General features: G+C 40.0%; 1 protein-coding gene and 1 long non-coding RNA gene across 6 annotated transcripts in view; one reads left to right on the top strand and one right to left on the bottom strand.

Moving 5' to 3' along the window:
* The window catches only part of LOC109961458 (uncharacterized), a 38,875-nt gene extending 18,925 nt beyond the window's left edge, over positions 1–19,950 (top strand). Inside the window, exons 7-10 of one of the 5 annotated variants that reach the window (XR_002275134.1) lie at positions 1,964–2,036; positions 2,133–2,306; positions 18,808–18,952; positions 19,847–19,950. This is a non-coding gene — a long non-coding RNA (uncharacterized LOC109961458). Of the gene's footprint in view, positions 1–1,963; positions 2,037–2,132; positions 6,366–18,807; positions 19,401–19,846 lie in introns of those variants that run through there. The other 4 variants (XR_002275135.1, XR_002275133.1, XR_002275136.1 and 1 more) reach the window with 4 other exon arrangements.
* Positions 8,123–11,066, bottom strand: en2a (engrailed homeobox 2a). The gene is made up of 2 exons (XM_020602271.1): positions 10,187–11,066; positions 8,123–8,464 (listed from the first exon to the last, which is right to left on the bottom strand). Exons 1-2 carry the CDS (start codon positions 10,671–10,673, stop codon positions 8,145–8,147), a joined length of 807 nt encoding a protein of 268 aa, XP_020457927.1. The 5' UTR covers positions 10,674–11,066; the 3' UTR covers positions 8,123–8,144.
* Positions 19,951–22,573: the final 2,623 nt, after the last annotated feature.

The following is a 22,573-nucleotide window of genomic DNA, read 5'->3' as shown; positions in this document are numbered from 1 at the left end:
GTGTCACACATAACAGTCTGATGTCAGGGGCCGCGAGAATGAAAATGTTGGCAAAATGTACTTTTTTGATTAATATGTTTTACCGTTAGCTTAGACAACATCAGAACAACATTACTGAGTACCTTTTGCATTTCAACTGTGAAATGGCAAAGTTACTTTTCAGAGAATTTTATGTTTTAGTTCAGATCCAGTGATGACACTTTTTGGAAGGAGAACTCTTTTTAATTTTTTTTTTTAATGCAAATTTGTAACACAACATCAAAGAACTCATCTTTTCCTATTGTTACATTTTTTGATGTTTTATGGCTCAGACAGTAAGTAATCTTTAAATTTGTTTTCTTTTAATTTGTGAAAAACGTAGAATGTACTATATATTTACCGAGTTTATTTTTTTTGAAGAATTTTCTCTGTGATGTTTTCATGCTTTGACTTGAGCCAAAGGCAGTTTTCTGTCTTGGACAAACATAATGTTGCATTCTGTTTTATTCTCTCTTGTGTTTATGAAACAGATTTTGATGTGGAGAATATTTTTCAAAATTCACTTTATCTTGTTCTGTACTTACACAGAGCCTGTATGGACATAACTCCATAAATAAAATATCCTACATGGATTCTTTAGAAATATGCAGTGCAGCAGATAAGGCAGCTAATTTGACTATTTGTTCAAAAAAACAATAGACACTAACAGCAGCACTATTGTAGAATATTCTTTTTTTGACCACACAATTTACATTTAAACATCTGATTATGACTTGGGAGTGTAGAATGTTTTATTTTTTGCAAATAAATAAGATGTTTTTTTTTTCCTCACCAACAGATTTCATCTTGTCAAAATTACATTATTATATTTGTACTCTAATAGGAATGTTTTGTAATGCATACACTGAGATATTGTTCACATTATTCCTTTTTACTGCCGGTTATACTCTGTCCTATACCAAGATTTTCTGGTTTTAGCCTAAACCTGGCCTAATGTGTGAATTGGCTTAGATGTTGAGGCTGTTCATCAGGAGTGGGTGCAGTGATTCCACCATCATGGCTGCCAATACCAACCACGCCCTCCTTGCCTGCCACTCAGGAACAGTTAAAATGGCAGCATGCAGCAAAATGAATAAGAGGGAGGAAAACAGAGACGCCCATTACTGTGTTCACTGGTGGCTGGCCTTGTATGTCACCTCAAACTGAGATGCTCATTTTTGGTGAATTTGGCCATCTGAGTTCAATTTTATAAATTGTGGAAGTATAGACATGTAGGCAGTGAAGGGTTAACCTAGTTTGACATGGACTGATCAAGAATCAGTCATTTCCAATAGTTCAAAATGTCCAATAGAGAGCCAAATGTTGGTGGATATTCTTCATTAGAATAATTAAAGTTTAAAAAATTTTATTTCATCCAAACATCACTGGCAAAAACATGGCTGTCCTGTTTTCGAATCTAACAGCATTCTTATATTTAATGGCACGGTCACTACATTTTAATGGAAAGTGTTTATAGCTCTTTGAACCATTCACCCAGGTTTTTGGCAAGTTTCCATTTTATTCTCCAAATGATTGGTTGCACCTTGGCACTGTGAGAACAAGCTGCTTAACACAGATCTTTCTGCTGTGTACTGTATCATCTAGGATGTAAAACTTTATGTACTTTATATGTTTTTAGTGGTAAGATGCCTTGGTTTGGGTTGTCAGCATTAGCCAGAATATCAGCTGTATTCTGAAGTGGTGCAATACGGTATTTCAGTTACTATATTTATACTTCATGTACTGTAGAAAGAACGACGCGCTAGTGATTAGTCAACACTCTTTGTGCATGTGAACTATGCAGCTAATAATTAAAGGCAACACCAGCCAACGCGGTCAGTGAGCTAGAGGCCCATTTAAGGTGCCTCAGTGTAGATGTGTATATGCAAGCTCAGTAAACCATCTGAAATTAAATATTTCTCTCAATCATTTTAAACCTTTCCAGGTCTGGCTGCCACTTCATAACAGCTCTATTGTGAGGCGTTCCACATCCAAACTGCAGTGTGGAGAATGTTAAGGTAAAAGTCCAACTCTTCTATTTTTAGGTCTTCCTACTCACACTGACATTTTATTATTGGCTCTTGGTGTGAATATGTTTTTCTTCCCTTCCACAGTGTAGAGAGCTGATGGTGAACTAGGAGGAAGATGTCATGCTTAGGATGGGTTTTGGTGATGATGTTGCTGCTGTTGATGCAGCATCGAGCTCTCACTTTGTGCCTCTGTCAGCTATGATGCGTAACCACAGAGTGAGTGACAGGCCAGTCCTCAGGGAGAGCAGGGGGCCTGAGGTAAGTCAGATGTATCCTTGACCCTGTCTGGCTGTGTGTCAGCAAGCAACTCAAACTGGGTAAAAAGGGCCACAACTGGCATGACTGTACATTGTACATCTTAATTTTGCATGTAGAAGAAGAATGTTAGAGACACTTTCAGAAACACCAAGAGAAACAAGCTTCTTGACTGCTCAAGAGGTTTTCATTGCCTAGACCTTCCCTCAACTTATGAAATCATAATGCAGCATAGTATTATATCACGACTGATACCTTTTATCCCTTTGCATGTTTTTGTATGTCCACCACAGGTACTGATTGTTGTACTACTGTCTTTGTGATATTGTTATGAATGAACTCAGTACTGATTTTGGTAGATATTCGACATTTCACTGTTAAATATCTGTTGTAACTTCATTGCGTTACATATCTGTGACACACTGTGCAATTACAACTTGATTTTAGAGCTTGTTCATTATGAAGGTTTAATGTTCCTGCATATATGTATTTTAGCTTAGATTTTTCTTGGAGCTCTTGGAGGTAAACGGCACAAGAAGGTAGGTCCCCATAAAATATTTAGTGCCTATTAGTCAGAAATGTCAAGCAGAAATTTGAGAAAGCTTTTATTACAAGACTAACGAATCATTACTGTCACACCATAAAGCAACTCCAACCATAAATGGTACAATAATTGAGGGTGATTGAACTATTCAGATAACTTGTGTTTAGAATAAAAGTTTGGAAAAATGTTAAATACACACCTGGGCATATCTTGTTGAAATCAGAGCTTATTTAAATGTATTCAGCCCAGATAATCGAGAAATTTGTGAAGAAATTCTGCATTGTGCATCACTGCGCTTGTTATTGATTTGCCATATTTCTTTTTATATGGGAAAGAACAAACTGAGATGGTATGAATTTTACACACAATAGTCCTTACATTATAATTGTACTTGTGCAAAAACTGTAAGTTGATTTGTTAAGTTATGCAGAGAAATATAATCAATTAAGTATTCTTAACTGTTCTGATTATCGATAAAGTGAAGCTGCCAAACACTTGCTTCTCTTCACCGTTATGTCATTGTAAAAGAAATCTCATGCACTGGGAAACTGAAATGAACATTGTTAGTGTTTCCTGTAATGTTTTTGACTAATTAATTAATTGATGAAGAATGTATAAAGATTTAGTCAGTAATGAAAGTAAGTTAAAAATGTACAGAATCTGTGTTTCATATGTTCAGTTAAATATGAATCATTTTGTTGCACCCAGTTTGGGTTTTAGTTTCTAAAGTGCTTGTTGTGAGCTCTTGCCTAAGAATTTCTGTCATTGTTAAAGCCGCAGTTAATGTTGTATCATATGCAGGCTGTAAAAAAATCATGACTGAACCCGAAGTGTAACTGAAACAACTGATGCAACCTGTAACACAGTATAACACAAGCTGATTCTTTACAACTCTTGTTAACTCTTTGTGAACAAGTATTTACTATAGTGTTTTTGCATGATTGTGTCCAAAAAAAAGTGTAATTTTTGATGCGCATCCTCGATTTAGCTGATGTAAGGAAGAAGCACTACCAATCAAACCAGGTTATGATCAACTTTGGGAAATTAAATGCAAGATTTCATGTTTTATTTCAGTCTTGTTAAGCAGCAGACTTCTACTCTGATATGGTATCTACATGGGAAGAGCCACATCACTGTGTTTTCTCCTGAATTTCATTAAGTGAACAAAAAGAATCTTTAGTGCAAAGTCTTGCATCTTTTTTCGAGGGTCACTCAAACACAGTGTGTGAAATGAGAGTTGCCTGGGTGTGACTTTTTCGGAAAGTATCCGTTTGCTATTGTCTGCCTAGTCAACTTCTGCAGGCCCCAGTGCCCTGACTTCCATACATGAGAGATCAAGGGTTACCAAGGTGCTTTTGAGAAAGGACTCAGTGTGAGAGGGGACAAACCAGTCCACAAAATACTCATTTCCTTTGCATGTTAGGTGCTCCACTGGGGAGTCAGATAGGGTCACCGACACAGCTACTGGGAATGAGTTTTTTTTCCATCGTTGTTCTTAATGAAAACTGTATCTTGCCTTTCCAGTGGCTTGTGACTACTAACTGCAGCCTGTACAGTATGGTGCTCGATAATATGCTGAATTTGCCCCAAAGAAAGTTTGTTCACACTGTGGCTGTTTATTCGGTGCCGGACAGAGGTGCCTCGTGTAGAGAAGGTAAAAGTAGTTCAGTCCACCTCTCATTCTTTCCAAAAAGTTCAGTCACTGAGCCACGGCATTAACTTGTATTCTAACAAGATTAAAATATATTCGTCCTGGGGATTAGCATAGTTAGGTGTCCTTTTGCCTCTTTTTTTTATTTTTTTGTTCCTGCACTGGTGCGGTGACAGTGGGCTTTGATCTGTGTTGCGAGGCAAGAGTCCTAGCTTGGACCTAGCCATTCGAGTGCCAAGTGTGAAATTGGCCTGATGTCATCCCCATTCTTCACCTTTTACATCTTTCACCACTTTAATTATGTTTCTGCCACAAAGCCCGGGCACCTCTGAGCAGATTCCACTCTGGCTGGAGGAAGCATTTAGAAACTGGGGGTAAATGACACAGTAGGGGAGGGGGAGGATGGTAGGAGAGGTCAAAGCAGGATGGGGCCCTTTTGTATTTAAAAGCAGACATTGATACTTTCTTGATGAGTCCTGCACTTACTGAATTTTTACAGCATAACGTGTCAGCTATACAGACCATAACTTCAATTGCAAGCATTTTTACAGTATCCACAAGATGATTATTTCAGTGTTTTCTTCCCAGATTGCTAATTATTTATATTATTTTCTTGATAGCAATGGAAGTCTTTTCAGTTGTAGTTAATTCCTAAAACAGTGACTAGTTGAGATCACTATACCATCTGAATATCACTTCCAGACATGAGAAAAATAGTCAAATAAAAGTGTTTGTTCTAGGACAATGTCACAAATGCAGCTGCACGTTTCAGTTTAAGCTGTTATTCATGCATTGGTGTCCCTATCTGAACTTCAGGGAGCTTCTCTGCCTGTGAATATGTTGATGGTTACTACTGAAGCACTGACCGAAGGACCAAAACAGCAAAGATATTTGCGTGTGAGGAGGAACTGAAATGAATGAGATGTGTTGGTGTGCGTGCGTGTGTGTGTACGCGTGCGTCTCAGGCAAGAATAAAATACAGCCAAGTGCTAATATGAGAGTGAGTTAGTCAGTGAGAAGGCAGTGTGTGGAGAATGGGTTACTGCAGGGCGGGAGAGGGGAAACCAGCCACCTGCAGCCATGACAGGCTTTGACCTTCATTGCTCTCTCTCCCTTGCTCTATCTCTCTCGCCCCCTCCCTCTCTCTCACTCTCTCCTTTTGACTCCCATTTCTGCCTTGTGATAGAAGCACAGGCTCTTTTCAGATGCGGTGAGGAAGACTGACCATCGTGAAGACAGAGCTGGGAGCAGCCCTGTCTGCTCTAATGCTAGCCACTGGCCGCTAGCGTTCAAAGACTAGTGGTGCAAGTATGGAAATGCAGATAAGGCATTGTTGAGGAAACATGCCTGGGAATTGTTCAAGGCTTTCCCTTGCATAATGTTGGATGCATGTGCAAATGTTTTAATCTGGAAACGTGAATTTGATTCTCCGTGAAACTCATCCTGAACCACCCATGGAATGAGTGGGTGTTTGTGATGCTATTCATATTAAGTGTTAGTGAACATTTGACATCTGGCAGCATTTATTTAAAACAATTATTGGATGCATTTCTCTTCCTGGTAATTGTAGCTAGTGAGGTTTATTTTTTTTTTCATACTCAGAAGCACAGCATACATTGAAGGTCAAATTTCACCACTTTAGCCAGACCTCAGTTATTTTTTTTCTTCTGTTTTGGAGTAATATATCAACCCTATGCTTTGTATAGACATGGCAGAAACCTGTTTGTGTATAATCTTCAAGGTTTATTTACTCTTCTTTTTCAGTTTTCAGGAGGCAGTTAATTACACAATTAATACATGATACAAATTATGTACATTTATACCAAAGAATACTTCCCAACATAAAATAAAAATAGCATTGTACTGTACAACTCTGTGTTGTAATTTTATTTAAACATGTTCATATATAGATATACGCTGATGAGTAAATTCATAATGTCATACCAGCAGTTTTCATAAAGGCATTAAACTTGAATAGTCTGTATTTGAAGTAATACTGCTTCTCTGATTCGGCACAGTTCTGTTTCATAAAAAGTTCACACTTGAACTTTAAGGCAAAGTGTGTTTCTGTTTGGTGGATTTTAATTCACACACACTTTTTGCAGATACACAACAAAAAACACTTTGAAAGGCAAAAAGTCCACATTTTGGTATGGATACAGTCTACAACTTAGCTCAATCATACTTTCGTCGAGAAAGACCAAAGTTTTGAAACACAGTTATTTGCCCAAGTACAACAAATTGCAGCTGTCATGCAAAGGCCCCATAAACAATTTTTCATTCACAGAAAAGAAAACAAAAAGAAGTTATTGCAAGATAAACAAGCAGTGTAAACACCTCGGATACCTACTCTAAAGCAACACTGGTCAAAGGATAGATTTATTTTCTCAATATAATCTATATAAATACACATGAAGTCCTTTCAACAACGATAAGAGTTCCAACATTTGTAATACAGTCACTGACGTGTTTGCCGCCTTTTGTGATATATGGATATGTAATAAAAATGTATATAGAGAAAGATTTAACAAGAACATCCAGTAACCTGCATTTATAGTCTATACTCGAGTGCGTAAATGGTAATCATCGTTATGCTACAGAGTTGTTTCTGTGACTTCATAGGCAGCATTATAGCCTTCGTTAGTTACAAAAGTGATATATATTGCTGTTTAAAACTATAATATCTGCACTGGTGCATTGGTATAACAAGGGGAAACGCGCATAATACGTGTTTAAAGGCTATGAGACGACCACATACAGAAACAAGGCCTAACTCTGCGTTTTAGTTAATTGTCGCGTTAGAAAAACACTTATAACAAACTGCTTTGTGATATTGTTTTTAAAAAACTATCAAAATTCACGGTCTACCCAATTAGGTCTGACTGACGACACTCAAAAACACCTTCTTCTGTCCGTTTTTACACCGAACACAACCAAGGAGCCCAACAAGCATAGCAGTAACATCGTGTTAGCTTTTATTTAAATTCACAGTAGCCTGGATGCAGCAATCAAATATTCTTTGGACTTAAGTTTGTTCATTTTTCTTACAGATCGTAACGTCAAGTGCCAGTCGGTTAAATGGTGACAATCATGGATAGCAGTAGGCCTGTAAAAGATGGAGGATGGCGGCGGGGTGTGTGTGTGTGTGTGTGTGTGTGTGTGTGTGTGTTGGGGGGGACAAACAATGAAAACACCTTTATACAACACCTTTTATAGACGTGATATTGCAGAAATATGAAATATCTCTTCTTTTTTAAACAATTTATGCTGGTATACTCTACACACTGGCCCTTTATTTGATGAAATTATTGCATTATAGGCTTGATTAAACCTCCCATAGAACAAAAAAACACTATAATACTCCTATAGGAACCTATAGAGATCATTAAATATTCCTATAGTCCAGTGACCCTATTGTTTATTTGTGATATTTTGATATTTCTTAGTGTTCTGGACCCATTAGGCTTATATTTGTAGTGGGCCAGCATTGAGTATAGTGATAGTACTTCCTGGTATTTTTATCTGCTGTGGTATCGTTAAATATCTATTCCTGTAGGTAGAGTTTTGCTGTGATATCTATAAAAATCTATCATAGGATTACTATAGGTTCTTCTTCGTTAGGAGGCTGTGGTTACTTCTCTGGAAATCAATCGCTATCTGATTTTTCGTCTTTCGACGTCACGGTGGCGTGATTGTACAGTCCCTGTGCCATCAGGTGCAAGGCTAGACTGTTTTTAGTGCCGCTGGCCTTCTTGATCTTGGCCCTCTTGTTCTGAAACCAGATCTTGATCTGGGACTCGTTCAGGCCCAGTTCCTGCGCCAGGTTCTGCCGCCTCTGTTCGGTCAGATACCGATTTGTCTGAAACTCCGATTTTAGTCTTTGCAGCTGTTCTGCTGTGAAGGCCGTCCGTGGTCTCTTGTCCTCTTTGCTGGTCGATTTCTTCTTTGGTTTGCGTGATCTTGGCCCTGTAGTGGAGGGTAATTGGGGATGGGGGTCACAGACACATTACTGTAGTTTGTATCACAAGACGTTATGAGCAGCCGAAATAAACAAGATATAAAGTTTGACATCGACGATAATCAGACAAGCGCCTAAGTAATAACTGTGCACACACAAAAATCTATTATTTGAGGTTATGGCAGTAAAATATAACAAATCTATAAGTAGCACTGATATTCTGCTTCTTTGCGCCCCTAAATGGATCTAAAGCAGGTAATGTAAACATTTACATTTTTAAACTTAAATCTCTAAAATTACGAATATTTGATTAGATATCTGTTGTCGTAAAGACGCTGTTTTAGGAATGTTTGAGTAAAAAAAGAAAAGCACAAATATAGGCTAGGTTTTCCTATTAACAAAACGATTGTAAAACGGTGACGCACACACTAAAGATAACATCCAAAAAGCAAAACATTCACTCCCTCCTTGTTTCTATAACGCCACATCGCTCACAAACATAAGCCACAGCCTATAACCTCGGCGTGCACACATACACACACGCACATTGACACTGTCTGTAATAATAAAGAACAATTAACCAGTGAGACAGCACTGAAAAAAACACCCTCTCACTCCAGCCACTGTTTTGCAGTCGAGTTGAAAACAGGATAAATTTCAGTGCAGCTACTTTGCATGTTTGTTTTTGTTCGCCACTTGAAAAGCTGGTCAATGGGCAAACGTGAACAGAATTTGAGCAGCACACATTAGACACACATTAATTTTCTATCTGGATAGACCTATTTGATGGAGTTCTGAGCTAAGCATTTGGTTCCCTCCTCCAAACCGTAAAAAAACAACACTGAAACGACAAAGTACTTGTCTCTTTTTTTTCCCAAGCAGCCTATATAAAAAGGTGTGTAGCCCTACAACTCGTAGTAGTCTCCTATGACATACGGCGTTACATAATGCTTGAGAACAAGTTGTACTCGGGTTTTGCTGGACTCTTAAGAAAACCTCCCCTTTCTGCAAGCACAAAAAGTTTAAGGCCATTTCTTATAAATAAAGCAACAATAATAGTAAAAGTTCAGCACTGGCCAGCATCTGTTATGGAAGCTTAAACTGTGACAACCGGTTTAATTCAGCCCAAACACAACTCGTCTAAAGCTAAAGAGCAAAGCTCTGACGCACCAAATAATATTTTGCAGCCGCGCAGATTCTCTGGAAGACATTCAGCCTGTCAGCGCTTATGTTTACTATGTGTAGGTCTTCAGTTCTTTATCCGAGGAAATTTGGAAAAAAGACGCCAGCATTTCAGTGAAGACAAATCTATAGGCCGACGTAATAGTTACAACAATTGGCCATTTTGCTTTTGTTTGAATGCATCTCGGTCAGTGGACTAATTAAAATATAATTTACAATGTTATGATCTTTACTGTCCTTGTTTGCAATTAAACAAAGACCAACTTTAATCAGAAATGTCATTTTTAGGTAGTATTTTTGGATGTCGCACACTGGGATGCTGTTCGTGTAATCTAAATCCGGATTGTGCATTAAATAACCTACTAATTCTCTTTTTCTTTCGAAATTGGTTTATAGCCTATGCTATTTCCTAAATTCTCCGTTTCATCTGCACTGCACGGTTCGCGCTACTCGGCAGAAGTCGGTCAAGGCATCTGGGGTCAGTGTTATGGGGTATTTCAGGTTACAGAGAATAGACAGAGCTGAAACGCATGCACCGTGCCACTAACCTGAAGAAGGCCTGTCCGAGTATCTGGTGCAGTAGACCCAGGCTGGCCACAGCATGGGCTGAGACGCGGCTGGGTTTGAGCTGGCTTGGGAACTGTCTGAGTCTGAGCTTAGGCACTGGTCTCCATTCTCTCCGCGGGGTTTCAGGGGCTCCTCGGCCGCTATAGCGGGCTTTTTGGCCACCGTAACCGTATGCGGAGTGGACGTCCCCTCCGCTGGAACAGTGCTTCCCACCGGCTCGGTCTGAGGGGCGGCAGGGCTGTTGTGACTCTCCTGCGAGGCCAGGCTACTGTCTTCATGCTCTGCTCCTCCGTCTTTTTTCCGTCCGAAATCTGGCCGCAAGATGTTATCAATGAAGAAATTGGTGACCCTGTGAGGGATCTGCAGGTTTCCCGGCGCCTGTAAGAGGGGAATGATGGCTCTGTTTGATTCGTCCACTGACTCCTGCCGCTCCACCGCGTCTCTGCTGCCGTTATCATTTTCTTCCATACTGATTCACTTTCCCCGCTTTACTCTCTTTAACCCCTTTGTCGCTATCTCCGCTGCAAATTGTCAGGGAAACTTCAGGGAAATTGAAAAATATACACGCGTAAAATAAATTAAAAATTGATCTCAATTACTAGTGCGTGCCTTGGACACCATGCAAAGCCATGCAATAGTGTCCTCTGAGGAAAAACATACTTTTTGTCATATAGGTTATTCCCTCAATGTCGGGTTACAACTGATCTCGTAGTGCTAAAACCTGTGCCATTTGCGCACCATCGTACCGTTATCCAGTTTCACTGCGCTCCGTTATACCTACACCTAAACTAAACTAAGGGTAAATAAAGAGGCTCCTAAACTGATGCTCTAATACTCTCACTCTGGAGTTTTGTTCTTATTTTCAATACGAGCCCCCCAGTGACGTTTTCTCACCGACCACCCAGACACGTGCCTTGGACCAATTGGATGGCAGAAACCAGGCCACGTGACGCAGACTCCAAAGCAGTCCACAAACGCCCATCCTAGCCTAGTAAAAGGGAAACGTCCTGGACTACCGGAGAGGAAGCCTAATTTAAATCCCGTGCATGCTCCCAGTTACTCCCAATAATTCATCTGTATTTATGAACCTGTAACTTAATTTTTTGGCGTCAATTTGCAAAGGAAAACACGATGCACGCCAGCTTGCTTTTGTTTATAAAAACAATAAGAGACTGAAGCATCGGTTGTCAGTGGGTTGTGGGGACCCCCGTGGTTCCTGCTTGTAGGGCAGGGAGGGATTCCCAGTCAAAGACGAATATACTAGTTCTACTATATTGCATGCAGCCTATAACCTTTAAGAAATTTCATTCTCGTTGCTTTTACATATCCACAGTTAGATGCGGTTCAATTAAGTTAAACAGCTAAAAATCTGCTCCTGTTGAAGTGGGACACATGCAGTCACATCAAAATAAGATTATAACGGCCTCATGAGGAGTTTGTGTTTTTGGAGATTCGTGGTTGAAAATCTGAGGCAACTTGTGTTTCAAAATCACTTGTACCTTTAGACAACACTGAAAACAGGCATCCAGCCCATATAACAGTATATCTGCATTATTATAACACCTGTATAGTCAAATGGACTCAGTTAGCTTGTCCTGGCCAAGGTTAAATGCGGAAAACAGAATTGCTGCATGTCGTGCTCACGTTTTGAAGTGAAGATGGGGTTACTTCTTGAAAACTGAATTGAATGTCAAGGCAGTTATTTCATTTTAACCTGTAGCAGCAGCACGTTAGTGGTTAGGATATTTAACCGCTTTGATTTGCGGGGTGGGGATGCAGCCTATCATGTTGCTTTCAGACGCCTCATTATTGGTAGAAAATACATCAAAACCGAAACGTGACAGCCAAAGAGTCTCTCCTGTGCGATTTCAAACGCACAGGGATGTGTGTAAAGTATTTTTGATGCTCATGTTCGTATGTCGTGACGCTGCGTTCGACCAAGAACGGGGTCTATATCCCTTTAAAAGAAATCAGTGATGCAAACAAACTATTTTGTGCACGGCGCTCGGGATACTAAGCCGCGCCAAAGACAAAACTTTGGCTAACTTTGCTGACCAACGCTAAGTTTGTGTTTCTCCTCCCTCGACACCACCGGGCAGCAAGGATGGCTCTGTTGGTTCTCCGTTAGCGTTTGAGGCTGCGCGTAAAAATGGGGCATCGAGGAGGAACAGGAGCAGCAAGACTGAGTGAGGAGCCTTGGAACAATTCAGTTATAAAGTCAGCTGCCTTCTCTTTGCTGTTACACGCATGCATTGTCTTATATGTTTTCTGGAAGCAGGAAAAACCTGGATTCAAATTTTTTTAAGTGGATACAGGACGCACTAACATGTTTTGTATCATTAGATTTTTTGCGTGCTTTAGCTGTGAGGCTAGGCCTATGTTATGGATAGATGATTTACTGGAACTGCACATTCTTGCTGTAAACTAGCATCTTTCCCCAATGTTGGCTTTAAAGCCCGAAACTGATTAATTTGGATGAAAGAAACATTAAACCCTGTAGTCTAAGATAGATTTAGTCCTGTAGGAGACATCATATCTCTGGCTTGTCACATGTTAAATACCAACTTTGTGCAAATTCCATCTCAATTATGGTAACGTGCTATTGCATAAATCATTTACTTGGAGTTGAAGGCGTCTTCACAGTTCACATGCACACAAATTCGCTAAGTGCGACATCACAGGCTTCTACAGTGGATCTTTGAATTGTATTTTTAAATTAAGAATGGATTATTGCTATCTGATAATAGTGTTTAAAAAATTATTAGCCTATATCCAAATTTACCTGAACAGCACCATCTTCTTCTGCCTCCCATCTTCCCAGTCACAAAGGGCCCATCCCAGCTCTCCCTTCGGCTGCTGAAGGGAGAGATGTAATTAGACAGGGCACTCTCATGCTGCGATTGTTTCTCACAAAGCGCAGATTAATGTTGAGCGCTAAATAAGCAGCAGACAATACAGGCCGCTACCGCCTGGGCTTGGCCTCTAACCTCACAGCAAAACAGGGATGTCTAGAGGAAATGACACCATTTCAGACTGAATTATAATAAGAGGCTGTGTGCACTGCAAAAAAACACGCATTATAATAGCCAACCACCCCGCCAATCATCCCCTAAATCTTATATTTCCCATAAAAAGTGACATATCTGGCACTTTTCACTTTTTTTTCCATTGTGAAGCGGCATTTTTAAACAGTTTGAACGGGTCGGGAATATAGTTTTTTGTTTTATGTAACTGAAACATCAGTGTAAGAAGGTAATCGTCTGCATTTTTAGTAGAACAGTAAGCTTTTAAGCCTCGAAATTGGACTTTATGACATGGTTATTTCTGCAGTTTATACTGTAAAAGCCTAATCCCGCATTTTTTGGGGAGGGTCCTGTTTAATTTCGGGTGGCTTGTTTTGGTCAGTGATGTATCGTGATCTGTTTTAGTAGAAAACCTCATATCATTGATTTACTTCCGGAGAATTTGTGTGCGAGACATTCACTTTTCTGGTGGTGAATGAAAATATTTTCTGTTTGTCCTGGTTGATTGAGGGTTAAGCTATTGTTAAAGCCTTCAAATGATTTGCATATCCCTCCTTTTCTGTTTCTATTTTTACCAAGAAATCAGGCATAATAAACTCATAAAGCTAATATATTATTAGCCTGTGGTCGTTTCTGGCTGTCTTTGTTGCCATGCTTGCTTTGTAGTCTGTACTGGCAGGCTATATTGTCTTGTTCTCTATTGACTGTTGGCTCCTCCACGTTTATACCATGTTGTGTTTTCCAAATTATTGATTTATACTACTGAGAATAACTGCAGCTTGAAAAGCTTTTATAATAACAGGTTTTATTTAGCCTACATCTGGGCTCATGTTGTCCAGACTCTGAAATTGAAATGAGTCAAAATATATATTTAATTAAAATGTTATTGCTCGTGACATGAATAAAAACTGTCCAAATAAAGCTAATACCACAAGCCTTACCGTGCATGTGCGTATCCATCAAGACATTCGCTTGTATTAGCTACAAGCTTGTGGGTTTTGTTTACAGTAAATGACTTTAAAACCTGTGTGTTTTTGCTTGTCACATTTTGACAAAACATGGTCCAGTGTTCAAACAGCCGTGCAGTCAGAGAGCCAAAATGTGCACGCTCATTTCCGTGCAGTCTGATGTGTGCTTAGCAGAACCCTGGTCTTTTCCAAGCGCTGAACACAAATGCATTGTTTTCGGTATCAGGTGTTATTTGTTTTAATTTGCTCTACAAGACTCTGCCACGTAACTCCCGTCAGCAATGATGTGAAGTTTCAGAAAACATTTGCTTTGATCTATTTTTGCCAACATGGAATCAACAATCAATAACGTAGCCCACAGTTTTTATTGTTGTTATTATTATATACAAAGGATACACTGAGATTCCACACACTGGTTAAAACACAAGCTGAATAAAATTCTAATTTGCTATGAATATATTCAGTTATTCTTCAGGGAGGACATATTGATTCTCGTATGCCATGTCTTTCAGGTTCTACTAAAAGTGAAAAAGCATCGAAGCGCTTCCTTTGTGTTGCAGGGGAGGGCTACCTTGTTTCTCAAATGAATTCAAGGTTGCTGTTTTTGTTTCTCTGCAGCCAAATCCAGCAGCTGGACCGATTTCATATTCACTTACAGCTCACCCCCGCTCTCCCATCGCATGCAGTGTGCGCATGTGCCCTGTCCTCCAGTTCCTGTTTTCCTCAGTATTGTAGTAGCACTGTCTCACACGTCACCGGCGCTCAGACTATGGAGTAGCCTACTACAAAAGGTGACGCGCGAAAGGGGGATTTGTGAATGGACGCCGTGATGTGTGCCAGCTCATAGGGCGGTGGGACTTCTGCAGATACACCCTGAGCCTCCACCACCCCTACCCTGTCGCAGCACCCCTCCTTCTCCTGGTCACCATCCCTCCCTCCAAATGAATAGGGATCTCAGCTCTGTCCCCATGCAGGGGTCAGACCAAATCCTCCAGCTTCCTCTGCCTTTCAAAACCTGAAAGCACGTCTCTCTTATTTGATGATCCTATATGATTTTTTTGCGGGGGGGGGGGGTGCTTTTGTGCGCCCTGACGCGCTCTGCCCCCTGTTTTCCATCCTGGATGAGCCAGAAGCATGGCAACCCAAATAGAACCGATTAGAAGTAGGGCTAATTGTATGTAGTCTACCCTGCAAAAGGTCATTTTAAAAATACAATTAATCTTAATATCTTTTATGATTCGGGAGGGAGTCCACCTGTTTGTAATGGCCCATTGCTGCCCAAGAACTGTATAGACACAAGCAGCCTGCCAGTGTGTCGGATATGACCGAAGTGTACAGAAGACAAGAAATTTAAAAAAAGCCAAATCTTGATTAGAAACAAATGCTATTAAGTGGTCTCATTTTTGCCACCTGCCCCAGTGGATATTTTCGCATAGTAATCTGCAAACTCTGCATGATTACTAGTCCTGTAAAGGTCATATCTTGCAGCCTATCTATAAAGATAATCTTGATTAACTCCTACTTATTATTCTTCTAAAAGTAAAAACGTGATATAAAAAGGCGTTTTGATTTGTAGCCTATATTTTTTAAAGGAAGCGTAGTGTCCCCACTCTGTTTGCATAGCCTTCCCTCTATCTGTGTTACCCACTATTTATTCCTCATCACACTATGATGTCTATATAGCCTCATTTTTTCCGTTGTGCATGTGCGTACAGAGAAATCATCTGGAATGCAGCGGACTCTACTGAGTCTTCTGGTTTCAGCCCTTTATCGGTTTTAATAACTCTTAATCCGTCTGATCAGTGTGGCGTAGATAAGTCTCATTTGAATTGGAATTGTTCTTAAGGAGAGGCCATTTCCCCACAGAAGTCTCAAACGGAGTTAAGCACAAACAGCTGCACCTCCCTGAGCGCAATTAAGGCCTCAGCTAAATTAGATGAAGGCTAATTGAATGCAACGGAGTTAAAGCCCCTGAATGCTCCACTAACAGAAAAAAACGGGCTGATTTGTTTCACTGCAGTTTAAGAGGTAAATATTAAAATGTCAAAAAGCAAATTTCTTACAGACATAAAGCCCTTAACCCTTTTTAAAATATTTTAAACGTTTTCTCATTGTTAAGATACAAAGTAAGTGGAAACGTTTTTGTAGTTATGTATGTTTAGTATTAAGACCGATTTAAAATTCGCTGAAAACAATCATTTTACTTAGGCAAGCTTAGTGAATTAGATAGACTACTTATTTCTAGTCTTGCCAAACTAAAATAGCCTGCAGTTTACAAGTTGATCGCTGTGGGCTGACGTACAGAAAAACTATGAAGAAGAGGAGGCCCCAGTTTGATCAGTTTTATGGAAGCTGTAATTGCCTTGCTTTGACAAAAAAATAAAAAATAAATAAAATACATGTACTACCCCACACTAAATGAGTGTCTCCAGTAACTAAGTGGAATCCCTACACCGGTAAATCCATTCGTGTATTTTAAAATCACTGTCCATTTTGAAGTGTTAATCAGACGGTATGCCTATATGGACATAAAGGGTTAAACGGATAAATTACATTGAGAAAAACCTGTGGCCATTTATTTAACCTACCAGTAAATCTCATTTATGTCCAGAATTTCTGTTTTCTGACCTTGTGTTCTCGTACAACGTTTTTCGTGTCAAAGTAAACGTGAGAAAGTCATCAGTAACCTCAGGTTCCGAAGTTTGTTCAAAGTGTCTGTACTCATTCAGGTAGACATGAAGTGTGTCACTAGGTGTCTAGTACTCATCTGGTGTCAGGACCACAGTGCTCTTGGTTGCAGGACGTCTTACTTATGGCAGCAAAAAATGGTCTGCACGTGGTGGCTATTTCCGTAAGGTTAATGCCTTTACACTCTCAATCATACACAACAAATATAGGCTACCATGGGTGGGTGGGTGGGGGGGGTCAGGGGGACCGCCTAACAGATCTTAAAGAGTGCGTAAAAGGCACCAGCACAACCGCAGGCTGGTCTGCCTGGTGTTCAGTGCCCCCCCACATTCAGCCCTTAAAGTTTTTGGCTCTCGATGCTCCTGTGCGGGGGACCAGGATGCTTTACGAGATTTGGATCGTTCACGTGCTGCATACACCTGTCTGGCTGTTATAAGGAGAGAGGAACAAGTGGGAGAAGGACAGGTGGTGAGCACTTGCAGCAGAATAAATCCAAATGCTGGCTGTGCAGTTCTCAGTTTGCCATAACTAGCCTACACCTTATACAAGTGGTTGTTATGTTCCTCAGCAGTAAAAATATTAAATCAACAAGCCAGTTGTGAACGTATCACAGTAAACATTTTGTAATGAGAGTGATAAACAGTTTTGCCATCAGGTTTTCTTCGACTACTTTGGTTTTCAGATCGGAGCTCATTTCAAATGGGATAAACAATTTCTGCTATGTCTCTGGGTCGAGCTTGCAACTTTAATTATAGTGGAAAGAGGTCAGTCGTGAGTGGCTATTCGACCTTTCTCCCTGTGTGGCATCGCGCCCTGTGTCTTTTAGCCAAAATAGTGCAGGACTCCCACGAAAGCGCCATATGCGACGGAGTCCCGTTCATCCCCCGTGCACCTGAGTTGTTTTTACCCCCCCAGCCGCAGCTATGTTGTGAATTTGTCACTTATCGGGCGCGGGTTGTCAAAAGCCATTTTAGGCGCAGTGATTTTCCAACATGGTTACGTCTGCCAGCGTGGTGCATCTCTCAGCAGCAAGATGAAGAGGCTTCATACCTGTTGCTTCCCAGAAATATCTCTTAAGCCTACTAATGAAGACTAATTAAAACATGACAACCATCGACCTTTAGTGCATCTTAAGTAGGGCTGAGAGCATGATTTGGATTATGCAACTGAAGTTTCCTTTGTTTAATGATATTCATGTAGGTGATATTTTTAGATGTGTCTGCAATAATACTGTAGACCCACTGTGATTTCAGGTCTGTGTAGCTGCACAGCAGGTGACATGGCTTTTGATTTTTAGGATAGTCTGAGTGGCTGAATAATTGATTTTCATAACTGATATTTTAATAAATAGGTGTTTTAATGTCCAGACATAGACCTGCCTGCTACTAGAACTGATAAAACCAGTAAATGTGTCAAGTCCAGACTGAGCAGCTCCTCATATTTAAACCTTTAGAAAATATGAGCATGGATATTGGTGATTTTTTTTTTAGGTTGCTCCCTGTTTGTGACTTGTTCATGAGATGCAGACTTTTTTTCTCATCTGCCTTTTAGGATGAAATTGAAATACCCTGATTTATTCCATTACCCTTTATTCAGTTGTTATTATTACCCTGGATGATTTACAGAGTCTGATTTGGGCTGTACGCTGCACTGAGTGTGTTTAATTTACACTGGGAAGGATTTGTTTGAATGGCATGCATAATGTGTCATCACCTGAGGTTTATGCTGTCACTTTATTATTGTCCTGCGGAGGAAGAAGAGGAATGGCACACAAGGCTGAGCATGCAGATTGAACAGATAAATCCCAGAGACATAGAATGTTGTTTACACTGTTAAAGATGATTCTGTCTCTTTAGGGTGTTCCCCCTTTTTAAGGTAGATGTTTTGCTTTTATTCATTTAATTTAACTGTGATTTGACCTAGAGCACTGGAGGATTGGCCACCAAGAATTGCTGCCATCACAGTGTCTTAAATGAAGAAAAGGTGGACCGGATCATTTCACCCCCAGACAGGAATATGCAGAGGAGGCTGAGCAGCCGTAGACTGCCATTTGAATGGGATCTGAGAGGTAATTTGATCTTAAAATGGAGTCCACTTTTGAGCTACTCACTTAGGCCCCCATGGCATCCACTGTAATTCATTATTCCTAGCCTCCACATGGAGAGGCAATGAGGGAAGGCAGAAGACAGGAGTGGACCCAGCTCTGGTGTAATGAAGACTCAGTAGACCTAGACGACTCACACACAGTCTTTCAGGACATTAATACCACTGAAGACCTTTTGGCAGAGAAATAAGAATGTGCAGTGATTCTCTCCACACTCAGTCCATTTCACTGACCTTTTCTATCATGCATGTGACTCACTGCAGTCAGAGATAAATATTCCAAGAATATTATTCCTGCCACTGTTTAATAAATCATCTATCTGAATCTGAATTTGTACATCAGTGGTTTTAAGAGAAGTAAATCTGCTTTTGGAAATCAGTCACTGATATATTCTGCAGCTTTTGTGTACTTAAACGTGTATTTAGTTAAATACACTATCTGTATTTTTTCTAAAAGCTCAAGAGATTTATGTTATCCAAATTTACACTTCATAAAGTAGTTGGATGAATAGGTTAAACCGTTTGCATTGTAAGAACTTGCCCTACAGGATGTTGCAGTTCTGTGCCCCTCCACTAGGGGTCCATAGATGTCTTGGTAATAAGGTCCAGTCAAGCTGAGAGGATAAATACTGTCATCTGGTGGTAACAAAAGCCATAACTACTAAATAGTCAACACTATATTATACTGCATATGGTATGTGCCTGTTAATATCTTCTTATTCATCTGTCCTTTTAGAAGGCTCTGTGCCACCTTAATGCATTCATTTTACTTTTCAAGATCAGTATAGAGACAAAGTTATCAAGGCAGTTGAGATGTTTTTGTAACGGCATTTAAGAGACTTTTAAATGTGTGTGACAGGCAGAGTGGGCTGCCAGGAGCACTATCAGGCAGGATGTTTACTTATGTACAGAGGGAGATGGGCCATCTGTATTCAGCCAAGATGGGGTCAGGAGCTGCCACTGATGTAAGTATTTAGATTGTTTTACCTAAGGAAACTCCATGTAAAAAGTGTTCAAAATATGAATAAAAGTATTATCAGCAAAATGTATTTAACATATCAAAGCTAAAGTAATTATTCTAAGTAACCCCTTTGTCTGACATACGGTTATATTACACTGTTAGTTTGCTAACATCAAAGCATTTTACTATTAGCTGGGCAAGGTCAAATCAAACCTGCCCTCACCTAAAAGCAGTTACTATACAAACAGCAGAGTTGTTCAGTGTTCTCATCACTGTCTTCATGGTTATTGGCAGTTGATTCACTGCGCCGGATTAGACGTTTGGTATCAGAAATTTCAAAGTCACAACGGTGCTGCAATGAGATGAAACTGAACTGTCTACCAGGTCAACCTATAGGTGGCACAAATCAATAGATAAGACAGGCTCAGGACTGATTTCTTGCTTGAAGGGAGGCCAGAGAGAGGAAGTGAGAGAGAAGGGACTCTTTTGGCAACCAGAAGGCGCTCTAATGGAGTCTTTCACTTTCCTGTGGCTGGAAATGAAAGGAGGTTGAAGCCCTGCCAATTATTCTGCCTAAGATAAGGGAGACTGAAAGAGGAGGGAGAGAGAAGTGGCGTGTGGCACTGGATCACTGCCCAGATAGATAGATAGATAGATGGATAGAAACACTACAGATTCATAGATGCATAGAGTCTTGTAGAATAAGGGTCTGATCCAGAATAGCCCACAGATATTGGCCCCATTCCCAGAAATTTCCCCCAGTGCAAAAGGTTAACTGTCAGTCCCCTGCTAGGTATAAATAGAAGTCAGCTCTCCAGAAAGGCGTGTTCAGAGAGGGAGTAGACAAGAGGAGAGGGGGGGCAGTTCCTCCTGATCTTAGCTACACACAGGGGTGGGGGGTACTTTTAGATCTTACAGAGGAGAGAGAGAGAGAGAGAGAGAGAAAGAGAGAAGATGCAGCCAAATATATTATAATGGCTCCGGAGACTGACAGGAACCCCAGACAAAAGAGTGCCCTCATCCATTCAACTTGGCCATGACAGCAGACACAACAAATGCAATCATCAGCACCCCAGAAAGCTCCAGGCCGACTGAAATGCTGCAGCAATTATATCACTGGGAGGGAAGCCAGAGAGTGCTTTATTTAATATCAAGTTCCTTCAGTTCTTTCTGGTTTCATAGACAGTATCCGGATGTCATTATGTACACATAATTCAAGTATTTACCACATTCAGTTAACTAGTTTAATGACAATGCACATGTCCTTTTCAGTTTTTATTTTTCACTTAAATTTATGGTAGCAAAATGATACACAGTTGAAATACAGGACACAAACATTGAAACAAGAAGTGCATCACCATCTCAAAAAAAGCTTCCTCCTCCTGTAGCACACCTGAATGTAGAGTCAACCTGAAGTTATCTGCCACAAAAAAAATCTAGTTTTCTTAGAAAATGCTACTAAATGGTTTTTTTTTTTTAACACCAGTTTGACACAATACAGTTTTTACATAGTCTCTCTGGTGAGAGTCATTGGTATTGACTCTAAATGACGTGTGATTTCTGACAAAATTCTTGTTCACAAAAAAAGTTATTGCTTTACATGTACTTTGATTTAGCCTGTGTCCGAAATAATAATAAATAAGTAAGAATAATTGGCCCAAGTGTACTCTGATTGCACTTAATCCTCTAGACCCCAAACACCAACTAATATACTGTAGGTCGAGTATGATGAGAATACCTGTATCATTACATCGCCAAGCCATTATACATACAAGCAGTAATGTCATTATGTTTGTACAAATTATAAAACTGTTATAGTGACAAAAGCACTACAATCTATAATACACAGGCAATCACAGATTGCAAACCTGGAGACAAAGGTGAAAATGCACTGGAAAGTATTGTCGAATGGTAAAGTTGTAGTATACTCTTGGCACACTGCTTTTCTCACCCTGTTAAAAAGAAAAAAGCACACCTGGCTGACATTTGTTTCTCTCTCCCCATTACTGCTTTGACTACTGTTTTCTTACTAAACAACCCTCTGTCTGACTCTGTGTAAAACATATTAGAAACAAACAACACACTGAAGATGCCAAAGTCAGTTTCTAGAAAATAAAATGTGCTTTTGTACTAACAGATGGATATAAATATGGTACTATTCACAGATATTTGACTGATTTCCTACCTTCACACTTCTGTTTCCAACTCAGTACATCTATTCCAAGGGCATTTTTTCCTTATGAAAAGCATCCACTATACTAAGCAATAAGGGTTTTTACTGTTTCAATATCGTGTCTCTGAGCTGCAACCACATAATATGACTCAGTATTACCAGTAACATTATCAACACCACATCATTTGACAGCTATCATGCATGCTTAGTAAATTACCATGAGCAAGAAGGGGCATGGATTCAAGTATATGTCATGTGTAAAATGCACATCAGCCTGTACAAACTGGTGGTAAACTAATTGGCACTTTCTTACATACACTGGTCCTGTTTCTCGTCAATCCATCCATCATCTCATCTGTTTTATAGACACTTTAAAGGAGGAGTTTGTTTTGGATAAAATGAAAATCACTGCTTCTCTCATGACTATACGCTGAGCATGAAGCAGCATACAG

Source organism: Monopterus albus, unplaced genomic scaffold, assembly GCF_001952655.1.
Source record: "Monopterus albus unplaced genomic scaffold, M_albus_1.0 scaffold55.1, whole genome shotgun sequence".
Classification (NCBI taxonomy): Eukaryota; Metazoa; Chordata; class Actinopteri; order Synbranchiformes; family Synbranchidae; genus Monopterus; species Monopterus albus.
Note: the sequence above shows the minus strand (reverse complement) of the source record. Positions and strands in the feature narration are given on the sequence as shown.